Genomic DNA, 12,482 nt, shown 5'->3' with positions numbered 1-12,482 from the left:
TACGTACCAGTGTAATTGCGTGAGAAAGAGAACACCTCAGCATATATCCAGTCTGCCTGAATTCCACTCCCGAAACATCTTCCTCCATGACTTCCAGCTCCAAAGACTTATTCTTCCAGCACCAGTCTTCATGTACAATGCTTACTAGAATACACACCACACAAAGCATTTTAGTAATGTGAAACTGTGTCAATAAGGGCAGCTTTTGTGGTGTAAAAAGCTTGTATCACTCTAACTTCCCTGACAATAATCTTCAAAGCCAGATATACAATGACTGTAGTAACAGACCTGGCTCACAGCACTGCAGCATTACGAGGAATCCAGCACGTCTCATAACAGAAAAGCTATTATAAAAAGGAATAATGAAGTTTGGTTACCCCGGGAAGTTCTGCAGTGTGCACTATCATTGTGATAGTCAAAGAAGCCTAGAGGACATCAGAGCCTAACTCAAATTTCACCTGGTGGAAAGATGTTCTGATTCACATATAAGAAGAGCAATCTGTATATATTCCTTCTACACCTTTCCCTGGATAACAATTTATTTTCACAGTAGGCCAAGGCAAGCTGGCCAAAACACGTATTGCTCTTAGGAGAGGTACTATGGAAGCAGAGCTAGGGTGCGCCCCTGTTCTTAGGCTTGGGACAAGTCAGTTCATCATAAAGCCCTTTTTCCTCACACCAGCCATGTAGAACCTAAAACTTAGGGGAGCAGCTACCTGTAAGCTGACAAAAGGGTTTAACATACAAGATTAAGAAAACTTGATGCACTGTGTGTAGTATTTTTCCAGGTTCTCTCAAGTTTTAAAACTAATTCCACGTTGGGCATACTGTAAACAGTATCCATAATAACACAAGTATACAGATGAAGTCACAAATTTAGCTACTAAGGTAACACTTCAAGCAGTTCTCCATAATCCTACCTTTGTATTTGCCAGGTAGCACATTTTCAAACACGAAGGTCACTGAGTCCATGTTTCCAGAGAGCTGCAGGTTGCGTTTTTCACCCTGACGGCTCACAGACTGTAAAGTCACCATCAGATCACCACAAGCATCTGTACAGCAAAGATAGCAGAAAATGAGACTGCATTCTGGCTTGCCAGCTTTGTCTCCAAAACCCCCAAACCAAGCAAGTTTCATGGGATACTAAGATTAAAATGATTACTCTCTTCCAGTAGAGAATATTTCCAGTTAAAACTCTCACTGTTATTTCTTAAGCACATGTTTACCAGTGCTTTTTTTCATTCTTCAGCAAGCTCGAGACTGTTAATCATATTCTTTTATCTAATGGCAAGTAATAACCAGAGGCCAACATTAAACCCCTGGGTCCACCTTGCTGTGCAGAGACTACAGGGCCCAGAAAACACCTGAGAAACACAACACCAAGTGCAGAGAGGAAAAAGGAAGAGGTAAAAATGTTAAAACTCAAGCTCCAGTCATCATCTGCTGAAATCAGTGGATATTCAAGGAAAATAGCAGGAGAAAGGACCTTAGACTAAAATAAAGACAAAAAGCTTATGAAAGAAAACAGAGGTTGCAAGCTTCTGTTAACAGCCTAAGCCTCTATCCTACAGGTTTTTACATGCACTGCCTTTTTTTTTTTTTTTTTTTAAAATATCTTCTTTTGCCTCCAGTACTTCTCTGATTGATGTACAGTACCCCTAGTGCCAGCCAGGAGCATTTCCTTCCAGAACTTACCCATCCTCTGAGAAAGACAAACAGGTCAGAGTTCCTTCCTGAGGAAGGAATACTTGCTTATTCCTAGCGAGTATTAAAAACAGGTACATAACTTTACTCCAAACTTGATTAAGGTACCTTATTAGGCTGTAAGGTCTCAGAGAAAAAGAGCTGCTTTACCTATGTGCTGGAAGTTAATTTACTTACCTGCTGATGGGGCTAACCACAGCAAGTGGCTTGATCTAAACAGTACTCATTCACACATGAAGTGCAAAATTTCTGTTTCCATTTCCACTTCACTTTCAAAATCAGCTTACCTAAACAAGAGACCTTCCCCGAGACAGATGCCAAAAACTGAGAGAAGGTCACATCCATTACTGGTCTGTCTGTAACAGTAACAGGGAACATTTTGGGTTTCAAAGCCAATCCTGCTCTGGTCTCAGCTTCTGGAATAATTACCTGTAAAGCATATGACATCAAGACATCACCAGCTTTTAATACCAGTCCAAAAACACCCACTCTGCTGAGTTCAACCAACTTATCAGAAAATGCAAATTTACTGTAAATTCCAGGCAAAGAAAAACCAGCCTCCCAAATATGCTTTTCAAAATTCTGTATTAAAAATCCTCCACAGAACCGCAAAAAAACCACACTAAAAATCCTCCAAACAACTCAGTTTCAAAAGTCTGAGTGAATTTCACTTTGGGATGTACTGCTGCTTCTATGTTAGGCTATTTCATTATCTGTAAGGACAGTTAGAGGCCTTATCTTCCATCCTGCACTATCCCCCACAATGCAAAATTCATGGTGGTTGTGCTACAGGTTCTGCTGTGACCTACAATCTCAGGAACCATTTAGGCACCTGAGAAAGGTACACATTACATGTCTCACTCACAGAATAATATATTAAGATAAGAAGTGATCTAAGGGACATGACAAATAAGAGGAGAGAGATAAGAACTTTCAGCCTCAACAGCCTGATCTCCTTTTAACAAGTGTAAAGGACAAGGAGCATGGGAATCTCAGCTTGTTAAAAAAAAAAAAAAAAAAAAGAAATAAATGTCATCATTTAAATAGTGCAAACAGGAAAAAAGGACCAGGAAAATCAATTCGACTTCTCAAAATTTAGAAATTAAATTATTTAAATCTTCTAAAACCTCATAACAGTCCTACAATGAAGAAATGGAAGCTCATTCTTACCTGAACATTGTATGTACCCGATTTTGCCTTAAAACAAAACGCGCCGTGAGGGTCAGTTTCTGTTGTAACCAGTGACGCTTTGTCCTTGTCTTGAGGCATCATGGTTACCTTGTATTTACTAATCTGTTTGACTGTGTCAGGGAAACGAGTTACTGAGATCCGGCCACACACACTGAATCTGTTAAATAAAAGTCAGCCATCAGAACAAATACCTTGATTTGACAAAGCTCATAAAAAATACTTGTTTTAAAGCTTCCTTAAAAAGCAAACCTCACTATGTTGAGGTACTAACACATGAACTGGAATTAATTCCTCCTGAAAGTGTTCATATGAAAGAAATACTATAAGCGAACACAGTGGAGCAAGTACAAACTCAGGTACAATTAACGGGATAACGAAGTCACCATGATGTTATGTTTTTATTTGTAAGCAACTCGCTTCACTCTTCCCCCACACCAACCCAAATCACTTCATACCTTTTTTCTTTTCTAGCTAGGCAGGCAATTGACTTAGGATTGCCATCCCTCAGGTTTTAAACGGTTTGAAATGTTTTGTGTCAAAGACCTCAAATATGATAGGTAATTCACTGGAACACAACCCTAGTACACCTATGTTTGTGAAAACACAGACAACAAATTAGAAGCTGTTGAGTTTTACTTTTCACCTTCAACAGTACAACATGTTTAGTGACTGAAAAAACTGTAACTGATCATTTAACAGTTTTTTTTTCTAATTAGCTAGCTAAGTCTGCATGAGCTAGTTGCCATTTGCGTCAGTAAATTCCTAGTTTTCACTTCTCCAGAAGGTTGCCACTATTTCTTCCTCTGAGAGAAGCTCCTGGAAAGAGAACCATGCCCCTTTTGTCTTCCTCAGCTCACACTTATCTCCCACCACTGCCTTACACTCCCAAAATCATCCTGTTACCTTTATACAGGCTCATGCCCAGCAGTCAGAGAATCACAAACAAGACAATATATAATATTTAAGACAACTATGACCTTGAGAGTGAAGAGTAATGAAATGTAGAGGTTTGATACAACACTGGACCAGAGAGTTATGTAATTCCACTCTTGCACAGAAGGGGGCTATCTGAAATGCAGCATCAGCAGTAGAAAGCCTCTCTGTTCCTTTGTTGGTTCACATACAGTTCTATAATTGCCCAATATACCCATGTTCTAGCATCTTCATTTGGAAGGGAGAGGTTATCAAGAGGGTGCTCTGAGCCTTAGCTAGTATTGAGCAAAATACTGTGGACAAAACATCACCCTGCACTCATGCTGTCCTATTTACCTTGAATTTCTCAAGCAGTATTTAGCTCCTGACAACAGTACACAAGTCTGGGCACAACATGGGAAAGGATCACCCATTTTCAAGACCTTGTCCATATATCATGTTACATTTTCATCATGACACTAGTACTTACCCTGTCGCAATGATGTTTGCTAGCTGAGGTGTATTTGGTGCAATCTTCACTGTAATAGTATCAAAGAAGAGATGCTCTTTCCTGGCCTGAATTGTGTATGTACCTGTTGTTATGTTCTCAAGGCGGAAAGAGCCATCAGCTTTAGTTTTTACTATAACAAATAAAGAGATGGGTTAAAAACCAGCATGTCGACTGTCCATCCTTATGTATCGAAAGAGCTAGGGGGCATGCACTGCTTTAGGCTATTTTTAGTTTATATTGCACAACAAAGAAACAGTACTATGCTTTCTTACTGCATAGTGAAGGCCAACCTTCATTTCTGTATTTCAAACCACAATTTGGCATATGGTTGAAAGAAAATATAAGAAATTTTCTACAGCAAAACAAATGAACACCTAATATTCACATCTAAACTAGAAAATGCAAAATTAATCAACTGCATGAAAACCACTTTAATATTTCAAATAAATTGCAACAAAAGCAGTGTATTATCCTGAAGGCTTAATTCCATCTCATACACTAGTCCTGTACTTAATCTTAATACAGGTTTCCCTGTAGCAACAAAAACCAAGACCATTGCATACCTTTAATCTGATTGTTCAGAGTCACAGTGGCATCAGCAACTCCTTCTCCTTCAGGACCATTCAACACCCTGCCTGTGACAGAGAAACCCATCACATGGAAAACAGGCTGAAATAGCAAAAAAGTTAACATTAATCTTTACTCAGTAAAAGAAACACACACCTATAGCAATCAACACTGACTGCTTTCCCCACACACATATATAAAGGAAATCTATTTCCAGCTTTAGGAAAAAAATTTACCAGGATAATCACAATGAAAGTACGTATCAATCCCCAGGCATACTGTTCCTCTAAGTACAGGAACAGATTCTCAATTCATCTGCATCAGTATAGTTCAGAAGGCCCAAGTCACAGACCATAATGCCATTACACAAGGCACTCTGCAAACTATACAAACTTACGGGCTTTTCTCCAGACATCTGACAACCTGAATGAGTAAATTTAAGCAACCTGAAAGATAATTGCCTGTTTGCAACATGCACATGAAAGTGAACATAGTAGACAGCTTTTCCCTATTTTGTTTCTTCCTAGTAAAAGGGACTGAAGTGTAGAAATACAGCACGATGCCAGATATTGTCTTCTGCCTGCTGTGCAAGAGGTCATGCGTAACAAATGCCTTCAAACTTCTTAGAAAGAAGATTTTCCATAATACACCTGCTTTCTGCTAAAATCAGTTACACATTTACAGGAATGAATGGCACAAAAAGATTATTTCCTCTGAACACCTTACCTCAATTTGTAAACTGTCATGCTCTACAAGGAAGTCCAATCTAGATGGAGCAACATCAAAGGTAATTCTCTCTCCCCTGTAGAATGGTATCTGAAAGAAGATACATTGTTTTGACTCCTAAGAAGCTATGACAACAGAATAGCTTTCCTTTACCATTTTCCATGTCCTTATCACCATCAGACACCCCTCTATGAAGGGCTGAACGGGCTCCAAACTTCCTGGAAAAAAATAACTCAGAGAGATGGAGACAAGAATAAGGCAGTATTTCAAGACTGTTTGATGGAAACCACACAAGATTATCCAAAGAGACAGAAAAGTAACCTTCTACTGAGAATACAGCAAAGGTACTTGGATGTGCAAGAGCTTACAGATAGAAGACTATACGATCACTAGAAGTGTTAAAGGAATAAGAGAAGTCTGAATCCCACTTCTAGATCATGAAGACTGAGAATGCAGAACAATCATTCTGGGCAGTGCACAGATAACCATGCTCCCACACTACCCAACATCATAAAGAGAATGGGCAAAAAAGAAAACACAGAACTTAAAAGACATGAGGTGTAGTCAACTGAACATGCCGTCAACTGAAACTTTCAGTCTCCCAGCAGCCTCTAAGTGTAGTTCTGTGACTGGCCAATGTATTCAGGTAATTCAGAGCCTGATTTGCAAGTAAGTCCTTCCTCAGAAACCACACCACAGAGCCCTATCACAGCAACTCACTTCACTGTCATATACTTTAGGTTGGAGGTTCCTATTCCAATTATTTCATCCAATTCAAAATATGTCAACTATTTCTATTTTAACAGCTACAAAGTTACACATGATCCAGTTTAGAAAATGAAAGTTAGCAACACAATGGATAAACAAGCAATGAACTTGCTAGTTACTTACCACAGTGTATTTCCCACTTGGCAGAGAAAGGAAGCTGAAAGATCCATCTTCTTTTGATACAACATTGCACAAATAGGACAGAGACTCATCTCTTGACTGGAATCCATCCACAGGAGAGATATTGCAGCCCACAACATCCTGTGGCAATAAATGCAACACAACTTTTTTCCCATGGAAGAACAGAGAAAATCATTTCAGGGGCTATGTAGGAGGGTTCAAAATACTATACTGTGAATGAAGTGAATGATGGGAAGTACAAAACCATTTTAGAGGCAAAGTTTGATAGCGTGGCTTACAATTCATGTATAGGTAAAAGAGGAAAAAAACAACCAATAATCAACTTTATGGTAACAAGGACAGAAAACTGGGAAATTCAACATCCCCCACTACCCTAGAACTGCACTGCATGTCTTAACATTAACTGACTTCAGTTCTGTGGACAAGGTTAACATTACAGAACAGAGCTCTACTTCACATAACAAATCACAGCACATGACCAAATGTTTCACACTCATTACACACTTTTAAGGTGGCAATAGAAGCTATTGAACTTTGTCATCACATCAAGAGGGCAAAGAGCAATTAAGACCTCATGCTGAAGACAAATTACAGCTACTGTACAGTGAATTTCAGGATTTGTCTGGCAACATTGTCTGTCTTGTGCCAGAAGCTGGTCTTTCACCATGGAGAAGTGTCATCCTCATGAGGGAACACATTTATTAACCAATATTTAAGATGTGAAAAGGTGTAACTAGAAAAATGCTGTCTTAAAACTGTAGCCCTTAACCCCGCTGACCCATAGTGAATATACAGACCAATAACACGCTGTGAACCATATTATACTTTGCACTTGTTGCTTGTTTCAGTTCAGGTCTTAGTCTTCTATGTCCCTGAACAGCCCGATTTTTGAGGAACCTCATTGTTTGAAAACAATAATGAAGAGTTTCAAAGAGTTGAAATTAAAAGAATTTTCTGATTTCTTCTGATCAAAAAATATGCAGACCTTAAGCCTCAGTTTTGCTAACATTTAAACAGATAGCTAGTGCGTTACACATCTGAGTAATTCCACAGAGGTCATGTGAAAACTCAGCATATACACAAATGTTGTACTACAAGTGCCTTGTTGAAAAAAAAAATTCAAAAAACAAACAAGAAAATACAGCTTGAGGGGTTGTACAGTTTGTTTTCTATAAGCCAAGCTCAACGAAGGACAGAGATGAGTAACAAGGCAATATGAATCTAGAAGCTGTTTAGCTGCTTCTTATTTATGTCCATACTCATATTGAAAAGGTACTGATACACCATTACCTCTTTAGTGACTGAAGAAGAGAAAAGGAGAAACATGACCCCTTTCATTGGTTCTCCATCGCTTCTTACTGACCCAGAAACATTGTAGCCAGCAACAATCAGAGGGCTAGCAGCATAAGCATTTGAACTCGTCACCCGTACCACTGTGTTTGACTGAAATACAGAAACACATACATTTTCATCAAAAGTAGGCATCAGATCTCATTTACAGCACCTAAATAACAACCAGAAGTTGTATATTCAACAACAGAAACAGAGGCCAGAGCAGCAGTACTCAAAGAGGGTCCACAGGCTATTCAAAACACAAAGACACTAAAGCAAAGATACTTTGCAAAACAGTATTTTTCCTGTTTTACTGATTTAGGAATTGGACAGAATCTCAGAGCTCCTCAGAAAACAAGCAGTCTGCAAGGGAAGGATTACAGCACCTGCTGTAATATTCAAGCTCCTGCAAAACATATACAATTAGATGACTGAAAGCAAGAGCTCGTTTGCCAGTCATTCTCTGGCTGGGTCCCAGGAAACTGGGCCTACCTGAGTGTCCTTGTTTAGCCTGCACCCAGGGCTAAACAATAAACAGTTTTTCTATCGCCTAATGTCCCTTCCCCAAATGAGGAAGGGAATTGGGAAAAGAAGGGAGACATGTAGGTTGAAATTAAACAGATTTCTTTATTTCATTAAATCAGTATAAATGACAACACAAAAGAGACAAAACTATACTTATCTACAGAGCACTGGCAAGTTGCTCCAGAAATAACAATTATTGGAAAAGAGAGAGGAAAAGCAAGGAGAGCAGAAAGAGCCCACCTCTTCCCAGCAAGCCCTCTCTTTTATAGCGAACTTGATGTTAATGACATAGAATACACCTGTGGGCCAGCCTGGGGCAGCTGCCGTGGGTTTACCTGCTAAGGGCCTTGATCACCATGGCTGGCCACAAACTGAAACCAAACCGCAATGAAACCAGGACAATGAGGCAGTTTCTTGTCTACCTAAATTAAATTTATGAAAACTCCGTTAACCTTGTCCACTCACAAAAACCCTTCCTCACACTAGTTGATCAAGACAAGGTCTAGCAGATCCATCCTCACTAAACAGGTAAACCAGAACTTTTGTAGACTCTAACCTCTTTCAACATCCAGGTAGGATGAGATGCAAAGATTTCATAGTCACCGGGAAGCACTTTAAAGAAAGCAAACCTGTAAGGCAAGAAAGGGGTTACGACTCTTCCGAAATAGTCACAAACATTTGTTTACAGAAAAACAATTCAGCCTCTATACACGTTACAAAAAAAATATTTCAGAACTACTATAATCCCAGATGATATGGCAGAATTGAAAGAATCTTGTGTAAATGAACAGTGTGCACCACCCACACTCACTTTCCTCCAGGTTGTGTAATGGTCGCTTGTATGTTTATGTCACTGCCAGCATTTCTCAGTACAACCTGGACTCCAGCAGGACCTAATGTCTGACCTTTGCTGAGAACCTGTCGAAATTAAGAGAAACCAGAGTATAAATGGATAAAAATAACTTGCAGCACTGAAGTAGAATGTTTTTATGAAGGTAGAATTAGCATAAAATGGAATAAATAAAGATAAAGGAGTCTAACCTTTCCATTCACAGAAAACCCTGTGAACACAAAGTTAATATCACCCCCCTTTGTGCAAATGTCATTAATGCCATCCACATGGATGTCTACACTGGTTGGTTCTGGAGGGGAAGAACAATGAAACAGCATGGTAGTTAGTGACAGAGTAATCATGAAACAATTCTACTTCAGCTTTACAAAACTCTCACAGAAATGCATTAACTCAAGCACACAAGTGCTGCTCTGGAAGTCTTGCCTCAAAGTTAAGCACCCACAAATCCTGAAGTTGAAAATCCTCTTTCCCCCTCCCATTGCAGCCATTTCTGTCAAAAACCCACATTCCTTCAAATCAGTTCATGGCTTACTTTGTCAGTTTCTGCCTTATAGCTTTATTTTCCTCTGGTACAGTAAGTACATTTTAGTTATTAAAACCATACAGTAGGGCTTATCTCTTTTGAAAAGCGGTTGATTTTCCCTGCCAACTGCAAGTTAGAGATAGTTAAGTCCCACGTTGCAGATACACTGTCCTATTATAAGAAGACATATGAGCACTTACCGAAACTCCACCCTAGGGGAGGCTCAATTTTAAGAATGAAATCCCCCTAAAAACAAAAAAGCAATAACTGTCTTCACTGATCTAAATTCAGCTTAGCTAAAGGATGAAAAAAAAAAAAGTCAGAACACAAGCATCATGCTGCAGAGAGTAATACAAGACTCAAGTGTCCCATTCTCCCTTCCTCCTACCTAAGACACACCGTTCAAAGAAGCGCAACATCTACCCAGGCAGGCTGGGATGCTGGGCTCACATCCAGCCAGCTAAGAGCAAAAATTAAGTATCATCATGTTTATACTGCTTCCAGACCAAACCTGGTTTGTATTGAAGCAGCTCAATGTTAGAAAGTGTTCAATCTATCTCTAACTGTCCCAATAGATGTGCTCTAAATCAGCCTTTAGTATTTCCACTAGGAGGTCCTACTCAACTATTCTGCCTAAACATAGGATAATAAAATTTCAATTCTATTAAAAGTTCTGCACCAAAAGGGTATTAATCTACACAGAGATTCCCTTTAAATCAGTGGGCATCCACAGACGTTCTGCCACATATGTTCTGAAGTTCATCTATGCAAAGCCTCAAAGACATAAGAATGAAATCACTGAGATAAGAAGGCATCTTACATTCTTAGATTTGGAAGGGAAGGATTTATTTCTGATCCCTAAGTTAAGTAGCTCTTTAAAAGAGCAAAACACTTAGACCATGTGAGGGCAGCTTCTATTTAATTTGAACATAAACATTTTCCCAGTCTAAATAGACTTCTGATACATTCTGAGCTTCCCGTACCATTATTTTCTTAAGACATTTTTAATATCTGCAATTAGTCATTCAAGTTATTTTCAATTCAATCATATCAAAACACATTTTCATACAGGTTTATTTTCATTTCTGTAGGTAAGTAACTGAAAGCTTTATCTGTCCTCTGTAGGAACCTGTACTTTTTGCACAGCTGCTAGCTCACGGTTGTTGGCAGTAACTCAGGCTCCCAGTGCTGCAGTCATACAGATAAATAGCACAAACACAACACCGCAGCTAACGTCACCTGGCTTTTCTCAGGATAATATTTAGCACAGAAACAAAATAGTTGCATTGCAAAAGGAAACAGTTGAAAGTTTGGTCCAAAACAACCTAAATTATGTCCTGATTCAAATGTTTCATGGGCAGGTATTGTTCTGCCACTTAATCTGCCGGCAGCTCCTGCCTCCAGCACAGAGGAGACAGCGCTGGTATTTGAGTTTCTTACCTTATCATAGAGGGGAATCATGAAATACCCATTGTTTGGGGCGCAATCTGTCTGGTATTTCAGAGTACCATGTTTTGTATATAACTTAATCTAAAAGAAACAAACAAAAAAGACAAAAATATTTTTTTAAAAAAACGTGAGCAAAGCTGGAACTAGGGATTCTCAAACCAAGTGCTTTTACACAGCAGCACCCGGCTGTCCCCAGGGGGCGAGAGGGAAAAGCTTCATTCAAGGCGACCGCAATGTGCCAGGCGAAGCCGGCAGAGCTCGGCAAACGCTTCAGGAGCCCCACTGCAACCGACCCCGCGCCGCAACCACAGTCAACTCTAGCAGCGGCCAAGGCAAAGGGCCTGAAGCCACCCGCGCAGCCGGACCCCCCGGCCGAGCCTTCACCGCCGGACAGCGCGCAGGGTGCGAGGGCCGCCCAGCGCCCGCCTCCACCCCGGCCGGCTGAGGGGAGGGGACGGGCGGCGGCGCCCACCTCGATCAGGGAGTAGTTGATCTCCACGTCGGACTTGACGAAGCCGCCGCAGCCCACGACGATGTCCTCGGAGCCCCGCGCCAGCGCGCAGCACAGCGCGGAGACCAGCGCCGCCACCCAGGGCCCCATCCCGCCGCCTCCCTGACTCAGCGCCGCCCGCCGCGCTGCCGGAAGGGCCGAGCCGGGCCGGGCCGGGCCGGTGGGTGCTGCCCCCTGCCGGCCCGGAGGGCTGCGGGCCAGCTGCCCGCTGCGGGCTGTCGCGCCTTCACCGCCAGCTCTACACAGCGCGCTGCGAAACCCTCCCCGTGTCCCTCCTGGGGATCACCCCGAGTTCGTTCCTGCCGCTGCCGTGTGATGCAACGCGCCGCTGCCCCCCGGCGAGGCGTCACGGCGCCCCGCTGGCTACCCACCAGCCCGCCGGGACTGAGGCGAGGGAGAGGCGCGGCAGCCCCCGGCCCGTGCCCCATCGGGCTCCGCGTCTGCGAGCTGCTGCCGCCGGGCTGCGCAAACCCAGGCGCGTCCCCGAGGAGCGCCCGGTCGGACTTTGCCCGCTGCCCCCGCGGCACCTCCCGCCGTCCCCAGCCGGGACCGGACGGAGCGCCCCGGGGCTCCCGCCAGTCCCCCCCACATGCCCGGCGTGAACGGGGCTCTCGGCCGCTGCCCAGTGAGGAAACGCCTGTCCCGCCGGCGCTGAGGGGCGCCCCGGGGCATCGAGCGGAGGGTCTGGGGCTGCAACCGGCCCGGCCCAGCCCGGCCCGCCGGCTGTCGAGCCGCAACGTCCCGCCCGCCCCCTCCGCGGGCAGCTCGG

General features: G+C 42.4%; 1 protein-coding gene across 1 annotated transcript in view; it reads right to left on the bottom strand.

Annotated features, from left to right (window-relative positions):
• The window catches only part of NOMO2 (NODAL modulator 2), a 30,179-nt gene extending 18,348 nt beyond the window's left edge, over positions 1–11,831 (bottom strand). Inside the window, exons 1-15 of the mRNA XM_068422615.1 lie at positions 11,675–11,831; positions 11,194–11,283; positions 9,954–9,999; positions 9,419–9,519; positions 9,189–9,295; positions 8,934–9,006; positions 7,811–7,963; positions 6,503–6,640; positions 5,612–5,701; positions 4,882–4,987; positions 4,298–4,448; positions 2,875–3,052; positions 1,992–2,133; positions 921–1,052; positions 8–144 (exon numbers count right to left, since the gene is read on the bottom strand). Of these exons, the coding sequence (XP_068278716.1) occupies positions 8–144; positions 921–1,052; positions 1,992–2,133; positions 2,875–3,052; positions 4,298–4,448; positions 4,882–4,987; positions 5,612–5,701; positions 6,503–6,640; positions 7,811–7,963; positions 8,934–9,006; positions 9,189–9,295; positions 9,419–9,519; positions 9,954–9,999; positions 11,194–11,283; positions 11,675–11,803 (1,773 nt within the window). The 5' untranslated portion in view covers positions 11,804–11,831. The remainder of the gene's footprint in view (positions 1–7; positions 145–920; positions 1,053–1,991; positions 2,134–2,874; positions 3,053–4,297; positions 4,449–4,881; positions 4,988–5,611; positions 5,702–6,502; positions 6,641–7,810; positions 7,964–8,933; positions 9,007–9,188; positions 9,296–9,418; positions 9,520–9,953; positions 10,000–11,193; positions 11,284–11,674) is intronic.
• Positions 11,832–12,482: the final 651 nt, after the last annotated feature.

Source organism: Nyctibius grandis, chromosome Z (assembly GCF_013368605.1).
Source record: "Nyctibius grandis isolate bNycGra1 chromosome Z, bNycGra1.pri, whole genome shotgun sequence".
In the NCBI taxonomy this organism is placed as follows: Eukaryota; Metazoa; Chordata; class Aves; order Nyctibiiformes; family Nyctibiidae; genus Nyctibius; species Nyctibius grandis.
The sequence above is the reverse complement of the archived record's forward strand: the minus strand, read 5'-3'. Positions and strand labels throughout refer to the sequence as shown.